This window comes from Orbicella faveolata, unplaced genomic scaffold, assembly GCF_042242905.1.
Source record: "Orbicella faveolata isolate gen_17 unplaced genomic scaffold, um_ofav_v1 contig_25, whole genome shotgun sequence".
Lineage (NCBI taxonomy): Eukaryota > Metazoa > Cnidaria > Anthozoa > Scleractinia > Merulinidae > Orbicella > Orbicella faveolata.
In genome coordinates, this window is record NW_028301553.1 from 29,868,611 (window position 1) to 29,885,558 (window position 16,948).

The 16,948-nt window shown below is 39.5% G+C and overlaps 1 protein-coding gene across 6 annotated transcripts; it reads right to left on the minus strand.

The window, feature by feature from the left end:
* Positions 1-258: 258 nt before the first annotated feature.
* Positions 259-14,685, minus strand: LOC110059182 (uncharacterized). Of its 6 annotated transcripts, none has more exons than XM_089293871.1 (10): positions 14,574-14,678; positions 12,129-12,265; positions 10,019-10,093; positions 9,621-9,645; positions 8,758-8,823; positions 8,234-8,302; positions 7,691-7,759; positions 7,195-7,254; positions 5,385-5,462; positions 259-4,829 (listed from the first exon to the last, which is right to left on the minus strand). In XM_089293871.1, the coding sequence occupies exons 3-10, from the start codon at positions 10,088-10,090 to the stop codon at positions 1,816-1,818; spliced, it is 3,453 nt and encodes a 1,150-aa protein (XP_089149997.1). In that variant the 5' UTR covers positions 10,091-10,093; positions 12,129-12,265; positions 14,574-14,678; the 3' UTR covers positions 259-1,815. The 6 variants fall into 6 exon arrangements, with proteins under 6 accessions (XP_089149997.1, XP_020621539.2, XP_089149996.1 ...); XM_020765880.2 differs by having other exon boundaries at positions 7,195-7,266; XM_089293870.1 differs by lacking the exon at positions 12,129-12,265 and having other exon boundaries at positions 7,195-7,266; positions 14,574-14,685.
* Positions 14,686-16,948: the final 2,263 nt, after the last annotated feature.

Consider the following 16,948-nt stretch of genomic DNA (forward strand, 5'->3'; position numbering starts at 1 on the left):
GCATTTTAAAACCAATTTAATTTGTGAATGGATCCCTAATGGAAATATGTCGTGACCATTTCAAAGCAAGTTGGCTGTCAGATGTTCAGGTTAAAAAAGCTTGCAACCTAAATTTATTACCTATTTACTAGGATTGATAAGGAAAATACCCAAATTATTATCTTCGTTTTTCATTTGAGATGGATGGGTGGGGTGGGTCAACTTCTCTTCTGTTTTTACTCCCCACAGATAACACAGCATTGATTAAGAGTCACGATCTGTCTGTCAATCAACAACTTTATTACTTGTAGTTCACACATAAATCTCCAGCTGTAGATGTAAAAATGTTTCTGTGTGACGCTGAAGATTATCAAATCTGAGAAATCAGTAAATATAACAAATGTTGATAACCGTTGTCACCAAATACTAAATATTTAATATTACATTTCATTGTGTCCCAGATTACTTCTAACCAGTTGTTTTGATTGGTGTTAGTCTAGTAGTACTTACTAATCTTTTTTCAACAGCAAAGGTCGTTTTTAATGTAGTGGCGCCTTAAACTAAAATGGCCTTTACGGTGGATTCCTTCGTAAATAGTTCGCTGGACAAATCTGTTCTGGATCGACGTTTTACAACAAAAAATAAAACAAGCAAGGCGATCCAAATAATTTTGTAATTGTCTTAAACCATATTAAATTCTACACATGGAAAGTTATTTTCTCACACATCACGCAAGTCTTCCTTGCGTTACAGCGCATCTAAATTTGCGGACTGAATCACAAAAGTAAAGAAAATTACACGATTTCTAAGAAAAAATAGTTATGGTGTACATCGTTGCGCTAGACCAATGTTGTTGAGCGAAGAACATTGTTACGCTTTTGTGGAATTTTTATTTTTTTTTTTTTTTTTCATGAATTCGGTGAGATGGCCTGAGTAAGTAGCGATAATCCATTTCAACAGCACTATAATCCTGTGATACATCAAAGCCGCGCTACAAGGCAAACAAACAAAGCTGTTATGGAAGAAAATGCGTGAAAATGGCGAGCTCCTGGTAGATGAGTCCAGCCCAGAGACAAGTCCGGAAACTTTCTTTAATAAAAGCACAAATAGCAGTGTTTCAAGTTCTTGGCCGACAATCCTTTCACACACCAGCATTTTGTACAATTGTGGCTTGTAGGAAGCACGAGCTACAGGCAGCCATCTTCAAAACATGTGGAAGACCGATCTAGTGACAAGAACAGTTTAAGGACTTTAAAGAAGATCAATTTCAGAAGACGAAAACGTGTCTCAGTGGCCAAATAAGCTGCAAGTCGTTCTCATGCTTTAATTTCTTGTCAAATTTTTAACAAAAAAATCCACCAACACGAAACGATCTTCTTCGCAAAACAACACTTCAAATGTGACTCTTGTTTCTCAGATATCACGTGATTTTGCATACTTTTGTGATTCAGTTACCAAATTTGGAAATGCTGTAACGCGAGCCTTCCTTGCGTGATTCATATAAAATAGCTTTCCATGTGTGGAATTTCATCAAGTTTTACTAAATCACAAAATTTTTGTCACCTAGTTTGTTCTAATTTTTTGTTGTAAAGCGTCGATCCAGAACATTTTTGTCCAGCGTACTATATAAACCATCCATAAGTCTACAACAAACTTCTTATCCCGTCCTTTCCCTTGCAATCTATCTTCCATTTCCTCAATACATGTACGTAACGCTACCGTCTTTGAGTAATTAACTTTAAAGAGTCACAAAAGTCCGCCTTTTAGTAGAGCGTTTTCTAATTACTAGCATGAGACCAATGGCTGCTGAGAATGCTAGCACCTTCCCTAATTCAGTTAAGAGATCATGTTGGAGCCGTACGAGCGAAAAGTGTCGACACTTATCTCAAAGTCTCCACACTTGTTCATCCCTGCCGGAGGCTGCATCGGCTTGCCACCGGTCTCATCGACAATCATTGCCATTCCCTCGAGCTGGTGCACCTCTATGTGGCAGTGAAGAAACCAGTAACCAGGATTATCAGATAGGAAATTGATGACAACGTATCCCCCAGCAGGAACCATAACTGTGTCCTTTCTGACCGTACGGCTGTCGATGGAAAAGTACTTCGGTTCTGTTTTCCAACTTGGTCTGCTACATCTCCTTTTGTCGCAGCCCTCTTTGGTACAGTGGATATCATCGCAGTATATATCGCTGTTGTGGTTTCCAACAAAACCAGTTGTGCCGTTATACTCTGGATATGCAACATGAACAACATGAAATGTGTGGCCATGAAGATGAATTGGATGGGCGTTGTGGTAAGCACCAATTGCTGTAAGCACCAGTTGAATAGTTTCCCCTTTGGGAATATCTATTACATGGACACATGAGCACTCGGGTGTCGATGGATTGCAGTCGGCCTTAAGGCTACACTTTATGTCATATTTTTCAAACTCTTCATTTTGGGTTTGAGGAGGAAAAGAAGGGAGAATGAAATTGCGCCCATTCACTGCACTAGTTTGAGAGCCACCCTCAAAATTAAAGTTGATGAAATGTCTGCAATCTTTGCAATTGCTTTTAGGGTATGCATTTGGAAGTTCCTCAGTTGGAGTCGGCTCAAGTAAACGTAGGCTTTGGACATTAACACAGTTAATGTAATATGAGGGATGAAAGTCCTGAAACGGGCAGTTCACTGCTTTGCATGGGTCATTCCTGGTGCATTGTATGGGAGGAGACCTGTCTTTGATTTCTTGGTATTTTGATGACGGTACATTAAAATCTGGATCATCCGAGTCTCCCGGCTGTTTGTAGTGCAAAATAGCCTCTGCCACATGTCCTAGTGACTGGTAGGGTGGCCCGGCCACTTTTCTATCAATCTCCAGAGTCTCTGCACGCATCCAGTAGTCACTCGGCCCATTTGTATTAGTTGCACTAAGTAGAAAGTCATACCTCTCTCCTGTGTGGATGATGATGTAATCGACGTCTTTTACTGGCTCAAGCCAATAGCCGTCGGTATTCACCACAGTCAGTTTATGACCATCAATGGAGAATCTGAAAGCATATAGTCCTTGGGCTCCAACTAAGCGAAAGCGATACGTCTTTCCCGCTTCAACAGTAAATATACTCAATCTTGTTTTGATGTATGGGACATCAACATGCCTGCCTTTCCCATTGATAATTCCAGAAAAAAACGGGACAGGTCCAACTTCTCCTTTTTCAAAGCTACGTGTGGATTCATACCTTTTATCATCTCGAGTAGGCACCTCGCCAATTGGTTTGTCTGGATAAAAGCCTAAGCTGGCATGGATCTGTGTGAACAGGTCCAAGGATGCCTCATGTTGCCAGTCTAGAAGCGATAAGGTGTGTTTATCTGGAAGGTCTTCAAATGCAACATGGACACCGTGCCTGTGAAGTTCAGCTTGGACATGTTCCATTCTTTCAGGTCTTTCTTTAACTATAAGAGCACCATAGAAGCCATCTGTTCTTTGGGCGCCACTGTGAGAATGGTACCAAAACGTCCCTGAAGGACTAGCAGTGTACATGTATGAAAAGCTCGTTTGAGGCCCTATCTGACATTGCGTCACTTGCCCTACACCATCCATCCAAGGTGTTCCTTTCTGGTGAATCCCGTGCCAGTGAATTGAAATACCCTCAATGGTGAGATTGTTGTGAACATGAACTACAACAGTCTGCCCTTCGTGAGCTATCAAGGTAGGTCCAGGAATCTGTCCATTGACAGCTATCGCCAAACGGTATGTTTTACCATCCACAAACTGGGGATAAGTGCATTTAGCGCTGTCCTGCGTTGAGCACTTTCTATCTGTTTGCAGTGGCGTAAGTGTCCCATCGTCACCGAAATAGTAGATCACTCCCTGGGATCCTCGCATAGCAATTCCGGTAGGCTCGTCCACAGATAACTTTTGATAGCTGGTGAAGGTTCGAATTTCATCAATTTCAAGGTTAAATGTACAAACACCTACATTGGCATCGCATTCACAAGTTGGATTGCTGTATTCACAGTTTAGGGTTTCTTGATCTACACTTGTTAGTTTGATGTCTTTGGCATTGTATGGATACTTGTACTCTTCATCAGCATCAAGCCACTTGTTGAGGCGCGGATCATTTGTCAGATCTTCGTACTGCTTATCGCCAGTCTTAGCAGACGTGCGAATGGATGCTATGTACCAACCGTCATTTCCTCCATATTGAGTTTGTAGGTGAATTTCCGTAATGTCAGATAATGTCACGCACTGTGTAGTTTGAAACCGGCTTCCAAAGTGTAACTCTCGCATATAAGCTGTGTCTCGTATCATAGGCCCTTCAAGTTGTGCCTGAAGTTTCTGGTTATTTGATAGAATCAGTACTATCAAGTGGTTCTTCCCCCACTCGCTCGAGAAACCAGCTCCTACCTCGTCCCCAGTACTTGCGTCTACACGTATGTAGGTGATACAGGATCCTGGAACAGCATTGGTGAGGAGGTGCTTTTTGGCATTGTATGGGAAAAGATGTTCCTCATTGCCATCTACCCACATACTGAAGCCTGGATCAGTGGTCAGTTTGGTGTACTTTTTATTTCTTCCGGCGGTGTAGGTAGCGATCGATTCTACGTACCATCCATCATTGCCTCGAGCCTTGAGATAAACTTTCTTGATGTCTTGATGAGTGCACACGAGTTTCGGTGTGAAGTCACTGTGGACGTACAATTCTGTGTCGTATCTTTTTCCTTTATACTTGTCGCCTTTCAACTCTGCTCGATATTTCATGCCGTTGTTCAGAACGATCTCCAGTTCTGGATTTGCGCCCCAGCGACGCTCTTGACCTCCACCATAAGCGTCGCCCGTCATCGCTACAATCTTTACATAAGCGATGTTATCTATGTAGAGAGAATATGCAAAACCGTTTTGTTGCGTAGTCAAACACAGGAAATTAGTGTTTTTGTTGATATCAAATGCCAAAAATGATATTTCGACCGAAATTAAACTTTCTAATTGCCTAAATCTTGGAAGCAGTTCAGCATTTCAAACGAAGTTTGCCAAAGAGAGTCATAACAATGTTAACAAGTTCCTGAAATCATCAAATTTTATCTTCACTATCAAAGGTGTGCACGGGCTCCTACAGTAAGTTTAATCTATTAAAGAAATGTGGGAACTGAAAAACGCTACAAAACTCCCACCCCCTGAGTTTCGTCTTCGACAATTTCATTTATGGAATAAGAACTTGGCTGCTTTAACAAACTTCATAGCCCGTATTTCATTCTATCGCTGTGCCATCTTGCGAACCAGAAATACATACTATACCCGCAATTGTGTAGAAGATGAATATGACTTTTTTACTTTGCACGTTGCATAAAGGATAACGAAGTGGAGCGAGAAAAGAAGAAAATGAAATAATTAATAAAACATATCGAAGTATTGAAAAAGAATCTTACTTGTATCCCAATAATAATAATATCTAGAATGATCTTCGTGAAGGTTCCTCTGTTTGTCAAAAGAATCTTTAATCACGTCTAAGGAGAAAAATAAATGAAATTGGCTAGGAAATTGAATTGGCGGTAGCAAACTGAAATGTTAATTTAATGAATAATCAATTAATTAATGGCATAAAGGTATACAAAATGCATGTCTTGTTTCACTCCACTTCCTCTTTTGGGTTAATTTGATGGGTGTAGAAAGAAAGAGGCCCAGAAAATTGAAGTTGAAAGGGCCCCGTAACATGTCAATCTATGGTCGAGTTCTATTGGGACCAACTATTTTTTAATGTGTCATGTTGGTTAACAACTCTTTCTGGTTAGCTTGGGTGATCAGTCATTAAACCAGCTTTTTCAACCCGGTTTAAAGGGCTGCAACCATTGTTGCAGCCGCAAAAGACTAAGGTGTATTGGGAAACTTCCGCCAAACCAACCGAATTTGGTTTGGGTTGAAACGGAGGAAATCCGTTGTCTTGGTTGGTTCAATCTTTGGAACGTGCGTAGTCCTTCGAAAAGCTTTAGAATGTGATTTAGAAAATACCGAGAAAATGCCAAGAAAAAATAAGAACCGGACCTGAATTTACCTGAATGCATGGAAGCGATTTAAAAAATTGGCATCGCGTGGACCAGATGCATTCAGTTGCAACGTACGGGACCAATCGCTGGGAATTTAATTTGCGCATCTCTCAGAATCTAAATCAAAATCAATGGTCTTCCTTTGTGAAACTTTCCTGAAGACACTACTGGGAGTAACAGGGCGTTACCAAATGGCGATTTATTTTGGTGTCCGTAGTTATTGATCGTAAAACTGGCGAGATTTGTTTATCCATCATTAAACTTGGTCAAAGTGAAGGCAAAGCAAAGGCAGATAAGTTTTGATATTCTCCTTTGCAAAAAGTATGGAGTGCGCATCGAACTTGCTCAACGATGAATGAAAAAACATTTTTGTGAATTTATTAGCTGCTGCAGCCTTTCTGAATTCTTAGTTCTCCTTTTATCGTGTTAAAACGTTACGAAAATTGCTGTACTCAGATGCTGCGAAAGCTCCAGGTATCATTTTACTAAAGAAAACTTTACTATTCCATCAGGATTTATCTCGAGAATTTCAGGAGATCAAGGCCCTGAGCAAACTTTGTGCCAGCACCCAGTTCTTAGGTATGGGCGCTAAAATGAATGTTGTCTGTCCGTTGTTTAGGCACTTAGGCCCTGACCGAGCATTTACGGCGACCGATCGCGAGGGGCAGTTACAACGGGAAGAACCCATGGAAATTTAATATCTTCGTACCATTTTCAAACGACTCTGCAAATAGATGACTTTTGATCATTATTTGAATTATTCTGCCCAGTTGGCGAATAGTAAGTCACTTTCCTGTGCTGTTTCCTACAGAGCTATTGCTGCATACCTTGTATCTGCAATACATTCTTATTCGTTCATGCCAGGAAAGCTTTCATTTTAATCAGTGTTTTTATTTACTTCAGAACCGACAAAAAATTCGGGAAATCATTTCGTATCCGTCGGTTCCTACCATTTTCCATTCGATCGAACAAAGGTATCGTGTTTGTTCGTGCTGATTTCCCCGAAACAGGAGGGATATGGCTGTGGAACCCCACAGACCCACGGTTCTTAGAACAGTACTATTGATGGTATTGTAAAGTCATCTTACATTATTGCTGTAATTTAGGTGGTGATTTTCACGCGCGCTCTAGTATCTCTGAGTAAAAGATTGACTGCTCTTTGTCTACTAAATGTATTTTTAAATAATCTACTAACCTTCTACCGTAAAAGTCTGGAAATTATTTCCTGGATATTCCCTTGAATCGTCGAAAACGTCTTCAGGTGCGTCTCAGGAAAAAACAGTAAAACTTACTTATTCTTTCATTTAAGTATACCAGATTGAAAACAAAAAATGAAATTAATAATTGCAAGCAGCGGGAACAATTTTAAATTTGCTCATATGTTCATGTAGGTTGCATTAAGGATGTCTTTGACCTGATGGCCACTTTTAAGCGCGAAAGTCTTTTTAATTTCCTTCTGTTACCCAAAATTACGAACGTTTTGCCAGCAAAATTGTACGATTCTCTCGTAACAGGGGTATCGGGAGAAGGGGGAAGGGGGCTCTCGAACACCCCGGCACAGACCTCCGGCTCTTAGACATATGCTATTTAAAAGTCCTCTTCCAACTAAACATTTACAACTCGCAGCGGGTGATTTTCACGCGCGCTCTAGGGTTTCTGAAAAAAAAATGATAGGGTAATCGTCGCCTCACTTCTTTCAGGAGTCTGGAAATTATTTTCGGGATATTCCCTTGAACTGTCGAAAACTTCTTCTGGTACGTCTAATAGAAAAAAAAGACAGAAATTTATCTACTCGTTTATTTAAGACTATTAAACTACACCCGATAAAACGAATAAATGAAATGAATAATTGCAAACAGCGGGGAGAATTTTAATTTTGCTCATATGGTCATGCAGGTTGCATGCAGGATTTTGTTAGCCTGATGGCCACTTTTTAGTAAGTACGTTTATTTAATTGACATCCTGTTGCCTAAATAATAATTATGAGCGTTTTGTACGATTGTACGATTCTCTCGAAACAAAGTTTTGAGGGGAAAAACGGCAGTGGGATCTGGAACGCCGAAAGACCTCCGGCTCTTACGCCTTTATGCCTATCTAAGAGTTATCTTCCATAATCACTGTACTTACTTACAACTCGCAGGGGGTGATTTTGACGCTCACTCTAGTATCTCTAAGAAGAATGATAGACCAATCGTTGCCTATGTACTAAATGTATTGCTAAATAATCTACTAACCTTCTTCAAAAGCCTGGAAATTATATTTGGAATATTCCCTTGAATTGTCGAAAACTTCTTCGGGTGCGTCTTGGGAAAATAAATGAAATCTATTTATTCATTCATTTAACTACTCAACATAAAAATAAATAAATAAATAAATAAATGCAATGAATAACTGCAAACGGGGGGGGGAAGGCAATTTTAGATTTGCGCATGTCGGTTACGTAGGTGCATTCAGGATGTCTTTAGCTTACTGGCCACATTTGAGCAGCAACTTTCTTTTCAATTTCCTTTTGTTACGTAAATTATGAGCGTTTTGTTTGCAAAACTGTATTTTCCCGAAACAGGAGTTTCGGAGAAAGGAGACCCCGATATATCTCCGATTCCTAGGCCTATGTCTATTTAAACGTCATCTTCCGTTGTCGCTTTAACTATAGTTACAACTCGCAAGGGGTGATTTTCACGCACGCTCTAGTATCTTCTGAGAAAAAAAAAATGATACACTAATTGTTATTTATTAAATGTATTGCTAATCTACTAACCTTCAAAAGTATGGAAATTATTTTCAGGATATTCCCTTGAGTTGTCGAAAAGTTCTTTGGGTACGTCTGAGGAGAAAAAATGAAATTTATTTATTCATTCATTTAACTACATCGGATAAAAAGTAAAATGAATAATTGCACTTCGGGAACAATCGTAAATTTGCTCATCAATGTAATGTAGTTTGCATTCAGGATTGTCTTTAGTCAAAAATGTTGGCCACTTTTGAGCAGGAGCTCTTATTTAATTTCCATCCCAATGTTTTTTTTTTTCCGGATCACGACCGGTTTGCTCCAAAAAGCATTCGATTACCCTAAAACTAGATGCAACTAACAAAAAGTAGTTCGAAATAAATCTGCTATTTAATACATCTTTCTTTGGCGAGTATCTGGGTAACTCGCTAGTTAACTCGTAAGAGTTTTTGCCATGGTTTGTATACGGTCGGCAAGTAGGAAAATCCGGACCGCGCTAAGAACCAATCAGATTGCAAGATTCGTTACCGTGCCCTCCTGGGAAAAAAATAAATAATCATACTCACTTTTCTTGCGGTCAAACTATCAAGTGGTAAAAAACTAAATAGCAAATAGATGATGATAGGGAACAAAGGGTAAGTTTTTACGCTTATGTATTTTTTTTTTTCGTCGATGGAAGAGAATTTGGGGCTTAGAATTTGGCTTACTCCCACCACCATAACTTGAATGTAACGTCCATATCCAAGCTTGTACTTATTAGATGTAATGTTTGATATAGTACAAAATGTTAGCAACAATATTTTGGCAATTTGCAAGAACAACAAAAAATAAAATAAAAATTAATGTTTTACTGCTACTTACAATTGCTAAAGGAGGACGGTTGAAACACTTACCAGGGTCTTTATCTTGGTTTTCAGCCTGGTAAGGAAATAAATTAATCATATCAGTATGAATAAATGACACGTAAATTAATTCAGAAGCGATGACGTTTAACGATGCCCTCTTAACCTTGAGCCAGGAAATTGCAAAACAGAAACTGCCAAAAGACGAGTTTACTTGCCCAAATCAAGATGGCGGATCGCAAGGGAACGAATTAGTTCTCAGTTCCGCTCGATCAGATTCAGTGATCAGTCGTGTGTAAAATCATTATGCAAAGGAATTTTGCATATCAACATTAAGCGATGCTTATGGCGTCATGGCTTTAAAACGATTTCAGACAGCTTAGAAAAATGAAATAGTTCGTCTTTAGGAAACCTAACGAAGTACGAAGGAACGGAGGTCACACGCTTACCTGAGCTCGGTTGTCACGAGGGACTGCCGCCACCAAGGCCCAAGTTATCATGAAGAAAACAAAACGCTTCATGGTCTTTGAGAAAAGAATAAAAAAAATCAGTAAGTTACATACTGAGTTGTGTTAAGTGTGTTGCTGAGTCATGTAAGACCAATTCAAGTCACTGTGCCGCTCACAAACGCAAGGCAAAGCTACCTCATACACCAGGTAAAAAAATAATTGTGCTCTTTGTTTGAGGAATTGAATTTTTTTGGACCCCACTTACGTTCACAGGTAAGCAGTCAACCTTATTTAGAACGGGCTTTAATTGACCTCCCCCACTGCACCACCCAGAACTCATAAATTGCTTTTTAAAGTCCTAAAAATGCTTTATTTACTCTTCACACTTAATACACATTTGCGAAGAAAATTACAATAACTTAGGGAAAAAGATATGGGTTTAAAGTCGAGCCAGGGGGATAAATGAACCGTGCGGTTTTCGAGTTATTCCCTTGCCTTTTACGTGCAAAACAAAATATGACCAAGGGAATGAAAGAGACGGGTAAATAAAGTGCAAACGCAGGGAGTTGTTCAGAGAAGAGATATAGCTCAATTTGTTTAGAAAAGTGGTACACATTAAGATTTTTCAAACAAGAAGGAATATCATGACAAAAGACGGAAGCCATATAGGATATATTTTGTTTCCCTGTGTTTGTTCTGACTCCTGAATTGCAAAGGTTTTGCCTAGCGGCGTATCTAGCATTATAAGCATGAATGTTACTAGTGTATTGGAAAGAATCGTGATAAACGTTTGGAAATAGGTTTTTATGCCACAAGTGAGAAAATCTTATTGTATGTAAACGGTAAACATTGTTCACTGTGAGAAGTTCTAAAAGGTTTAATAGAGGGACAGCGCTATCTGTTTGTTCACCGAAAGTTCTTGCAAAAAAAAATATTAATCTGATGGCATGGTTTTGCTTGGTCTGTACATATTGTATAAAGGTCTTGTAAGTCAGTTCCCCCAAGGTAAGATGGCATATGCTATATAAGGATATATAAGGCTATAGTAAATTTGTTTTAAGTGAGAAAGTGTTAGGTAGTATCTTAATTTTGAAATTATTCCGAGGTTTCGTGACATTCGTGATCAAACATATGCGATATGGTACTTAAAAGAGACTCTTTCTTCAGGCATCACACCTAAGTATTAAATGCGATCTTTTCTTTCCAAAGTATGGTTCGCGCCATTTGAACTTTGCATGTTTATTATGAATTCATGATTTCTTTTCCTAGATGATTTTACAATCATATAGTTTGTTTTCGACAAATGTATTGATAATTTGTTAATATCGCACCAGTCATTCACTTTTTTAAGCTCGGCATTAATGAATGTTTCTAGACTTTTTGCGTCGTGAGACGAGGCAAATATATCTGTATCGTCTACGAATATCCTAAACGTGAGTGCTTCTGAACTACTGGGCAAATCATTGGTGTAGATTTAAAAAAAGCACTGCCCCTTTAATAATGAGCGCATGAAAGGTGAAAAAGGTAAAATTTCAAGTTTGAAAAACAAATCATGCTTTTCAAAGTACGGCCGCCATGGGAACATTAAGTTCAGAGTACAATGGCATATCATACCAAATTGTTCCAAGATAAATTAAGTTTAAGTCGTAAATTTTGGTAGCTTTTACCTAAATATCAACAAAAGATATAAACTGCATTGGTGTCAGCGAGGGCCCTACCCAGTTAGCAGTAAATAATTTGATTCTGTTTGGGCTATCTGTTTAAAATGACTCATGCGGACGTGTTTTATTCTGCGAGTTTCAGAAGGAACCTAATTCCTCCAGTTTGTTTAGAGCTACCTAGTCACACTTTTTTGGTACGCTTCGACGGCACATCAGACGAGTTTGGTCGAGCCATAGTTCTTATTTTGGCGAGACGTAGTCAAGCCAAAATACCCATGGCGAGACCAAATGAGCCCGATATGCCGTCGAAGCGTACCAAAATGGTGCGACTAGGTATCTACCGTACACATATTGAGCCCAATGTCCATTCTAGCATAGACATATCCGGGCAAATATCATGATAGCACTTAGCTAATAACAACGTAAAATTTGGTAACTAGAAAACTCACTGCGCTAGAGTCCTCTCCTTGATTGTCTTCCCTTCAAATTCTCTTGTGAGGTAAACTAATCTTTCTGAACAGCCTTGTTTTTAGTTCCCTGGGGAGAACTGAATGCTATTTGTTGCGTTGCCTCCTTCTAAAAAGACCTAACAATAAAACAATTGCGTACGATATTGACAGTTTTCTTTTTTTTTTTTTAATTTGAAAAGTCACGTTTACATTATTGAAGCTCACGTTCACTAGAAGCTAAAGTTACAACTGCGGGGTAATTATCAGTGGTTGGTTGGTTGAGTTCAGTGATTTTCAAAGAAATTTCCGTTTCGGTTCAAAACTCGCTGAAATGGTTTATTTTCCCGGGCGATATCAGTGATCTTTTTCTCTCTTTGTTACCTTTTGAAAAATCTTAATAATAATAATGATAATAATAATAATAATAATAATAATGATAATAATAATAATAATAATAATATAATAATAATAAAATTATCCAACGTAGAGTCATGATACCACAAAGACAGCGCCGCGTCCCTTCCGCTCAACAGAGCCCTGTTCGACGAGATTCCTGCTTGGTTGGGTGACCAAATATGGATACCCCGTGTTGTAATAATTTCTTTTTTTTTTCTTTTTTCTTTTTTTTTTCCCTTCCCTTTCAGGATATCAGTGACTGCTGAACTCCCAGTCTTGTGTAATGTCTTTTTTCTATTTATCATCTATTTTGTTCAAATCATTTCGCAATGTCCGTATTCACCTTTGAAGTATTTGTTTACAATACTGTATAAATAATAGCGAAACGCGTCGTTCCAATTCTCTTCAATTCTCTTGTCTGTTGATTGTCCGAAACTTTTAATCACGGCTTTAATCATAGTTTGAAAAAACATACAGCTCATCAGTTTTATAATTTCAATATCTCCTCAGTTTTCGGCAATCGAGAGCTGTTGTATAAGCGGACACCTTCGGGAAATGAGCTATTGATATAATTAGCTTCTATATATAAAAGCGTTCGAGCGAAAATCTATTTAATGTAGATCATTTCTGCGGTAAGATATTGAATACTTCAAAGAATAACTAACTTGACACATGGAATCGACTGTAAAACGGCCTTGGGCCGTGCGATGTTCGAAGCCCGTGGGGGACTCCTTTAAAAAAAGGTCGGGGATGCTTCGGGTGCAAATCAAGGATTCTGGTCTCACTTAGGGTGTTGATGACGAAACGTCACCATTTTTAGCTGTCAAAGTATCTTTAGGATGCACTCGAAGAAATAATAATATAAGAAATGCTTTAATTTGTTTTCCGCTGATCTCTCGACTACGCGAGTTGGATCAAAAGTGCGTGAGATGCTTTCTTGAACAGTGGCTAGTAATCGAACCTATTCCTTTTTCTATTCCTTTTTAAGTGGTATCTTTTAGGGGTCTAATGAAGCTCGGGCAACGCCCACATAAGTCTTCTTCAGGAGTTAAATTGAAGCGAAGGAGTGAAGGAGCGAAGGAGCGAAGGAGCGAAGGAGCGAAGGAGCGAAGGAGCGAAGGAGCGAAGGAGCGAAGGAGCGAAGGAGCGAAGGAGCGAAGGAGCGAAGGAGCGAAGGAGCGAAGGAGCGAAGGAGCGAAGGAGCGAAGGAGCGAAGGAGCGAAGGAGCGAAGGAGCGAAGGAGCGAAGGAGCGAAGGAGCGAAGGAGCGAAGGAGCGAAGGAGCGAAGGAGCGAAGGAGCGAAGGAGCGAAGGAGCGAAGGAGCGAAGGAGCGAAGGAGCGAAGGAGCGAAGGAGCGAAGGAGCGAAGGAGCGAAGGAGCGAAGGAGCGAAGGAGCGAAGGAGCGAAGGAGCGAAGGAGCGAAGGAGCGAAGGAGCGAAGGAGCGAAGGAGCGAAGGAGCGAAGGAGCGAAGGAGCGAAGGAGCGAAGGAGCGAAGGAGCGAAGGAGCGAAGGAGCGAAGGAGCGAAGGAGCGAAGGAGCGAAGGAGCGAAGGAGCGAAGGAGCGAAGGAGCGAAGGAGCGAAGGAGCGAAGGAGCGAAGGAGCGAAGGAGCGAAGGAGCGAAGGAGCGAAGGAGTACAGGAGTGAAGGAGTGAAGGAGTGAAGGAGTGAAAGAGTGAAAGAGTGAAGGAGTCATGGAGTGATGGAGTGATGGAGTCAAATCGTCCCACCACTACGACTTGGAAAATACAAATTTTCCAAGTTAAAAATGAATCTTTAGAACATAAAAATGCTTTTTCTTAAAAAAAGTAATGATATAAAAGTTCAGCTTCTTTAAGTTTTTAGATGTTGAGGTCAGAAGTAAAAGATTTGATTCTGGTTGTGATCCTAGTTTGTAATATTGCATGTTTTATTAAGCGACACTAAAGGGAGTGAGGTTCAGAAAAAAATAAATTGGTTCGTTTGCCCAGAACAGCTGATGCATGGGATTGAGGGCGGGTATCATGATAACACTGATAACAACGCCAAATCTGGTAACAAGAAAACTTACTGCGCTAGACTTCTCTCTTTTGGATGTCTTCCCTGAAAAATTTCTTCCGAAGAAGACCAATCCTTCTCAACAGGGTCGTTCCCTGTGAAAACTGAATTTTGTCTTTTGCTTTGTCTCTTTTTAAGGAAGACCTAATTCTAAAACAATTACATGCGACATGACAACTGCTAGCATGACAACTGTTAGTTTAAAAAGTCACATTATTGAAGCTAAAGTTACAACTGCCAAGACTTGCGGGCAGTTGTAGAACCTGAAAAGCACGTATGCCCAGCAAGGTTGCAAACGAGTATTCTCGCATTCCTAATGTCATATTTCAGGCTAATGTGCACGAAAATTACGATCAAAGATTGCAGTTGAGAACAAAAGACAACAAAAGGCGACGAAGTGGTGTCGACTTGGCACTTTTGTCATCTGCTACTAGGGGAATTACCTTCTCAGTTCAGAAATGTTGTTGATTAAACCTGAGCTCCAAAAGAACAAAATGTGACAATTAAATACAACTTAACAAATAACGAAAAGAGCTTTTGTCTCGTTATGGGGAATTTCAAGCAAACACCTTAATGGATAGGTACAAATTGGCGGTATCGAAACTAAGTACTTTTAATTTGCTTAATAATCGTTCATTGTTTTAAGCCATTACATACTACTTAACTGTAGCAATACGGTATCGCTATCGGTTACCTAAAATAACCACTTTTTCACTAACTAACGGCTTGTTTTTTAAAATAAATCGGAAAGCATTAGGAAGTTGGTCTTCAGAAATAACACCAAATTAAACTTGAGTTCCAAAAGAACGAAGACGTGACTTTTAAAAACGACTTAACATAAACGTTCCCAAACATTGTCAAAATACTTTGACATTTCAGGCAAAGACGACAATCATTACACACATATTAGTATCGAAATAGTGAGTTAAAATTATCGTTTTAAATCGTTAGGAAATTGACTTTCGAAGATGACCACCAAGGTATATCGAAGATAACAACGAATTGCGTAAAAAGGAGTTTTAATAAGTATTATTTCTAGAAGTTTAAAAAACCTTAAATTGATCTGATACCTTGTGTGTTCCAAGAGCCGCCCTAATTGTTGAAAAATAGAAATGACAGCAGTTAATTGGAAAAAGTTTTATTGAAGCAGCTTAGTTTACAATTATCAAGACATACCTACAACCATTGAACTTGAAAACAGCGCGTGCTCAGCTACATTTATCCAGGGTAGTTTTATCACTGAGTGAGAGTAATTAAAGCTTTATGCTCTTGCTGAAATTTTGAGAAACGTGAGACCAGCCACGAAGGGTGCCAAGCTAGGACTAACAACATTTATACATTCCTAATATCAATTTTAAGGCTAAGTTGCATAAAAACAGTGATCGGAAGCAAAAGACGATAAAAGTCGACGAAGTGGGGTTGACTAGATATGTTGTCATCTGCTACTAGGGGAATTTACCTTGGGCAAAGTTTAAGTCTGGTCTTTAAAAATTCTACAAATAATGCTTATTAAACGCTTTGATGGACGATTTGTAGTTTTTCTTGATATATTCTTTTCAAACAACTTATTCCCTGCAGCTGGTTATTTCCCGAAAGCCAATTCCTTGACATTTTCAAATAACGCTTTCTTTCAAAGAACGAAGACGCTAGTTACTTGGGAAATGGTTATTTTAGGTAGCCAGTAGTGATACCTAAGTGCTCCATGTAAGTAGTATGCAATGGCTACAAACAATATATGTGGTAATTAGGTAAATTGAGCACCATTTCGATGCCTATTTGGGCGTACCAATTAACGTGTTTACCTGTCATTTCACACGCATGCAGTTGTGACAAGAACCGTTTTCGTCTAAGGCTCGTGAAAAAAAATTTTGTGAGGAGGCACAACGACTTCAGCAGCTGCATGGTGTGTGCTGATTGGCTTGAGGTACATCCTCTTAGGAGAGTCGGGGCCATCTTCTCTCGGATAAATTTGGAAAACAAGAAGCACTGCAACACTATTGGACGCATTTTGGAACACTTTTGAAATACGATTTGTTGTCATTTTCAGTCCGTTTTTCAACACGATTATTGCATTGAGGTGCAAAGAACATTAAGCTACTCGCGATCACGTGCGCCATCTTATGCCCAAGCGTTAGACTACGTCTGTTTAAACAACTGTACTGAATGAGAGTAACTGAGTAACATACAAGACAATGTCTCTTTCAAGCGAGAGTACATCATCTCACCAGAGATCCTGGGATTGCAAAGGGACATGACCATAGTAGCCGTTCTGTGACACTCTTCCATACTGTTAAGATAAACAGTTAGCTAACTATTCAAGGTAGATCCGACTCTGAAAGGTGTCCGACGTAGTTTTCCCTTCCCTTTATCTCCCCCCAACTCCTACGG

What these genes read in the sequence shown, in the direction of transcription:
- LOC110059182 (XM_089293870.1), bottom strand. Translation starts at nt 10,090, where the DNA reads ATGAAGCGTTTTGTTTTCTTCATGATAACTTGGGCCTTGGTGGCGGCA. An exon ending in TAATTTCCATACTTTTGAAG is followed by an intron (nt 8,303 to 8,757) that starts GTTAGTAGATTA and finishes TATTTTCCCAAG; the next exon opens with ACGCACCCGAAGAAGTTTTC. An exon ending in CCAGACTTTTACGGTAGAAG is followed by an intron (nt 5,463 to 7,194) that starts GTTAGTAGATTA and finishes TTTTCTCCTTAG; the next exon opens with ACGTGATTAAAGATTCTTTT.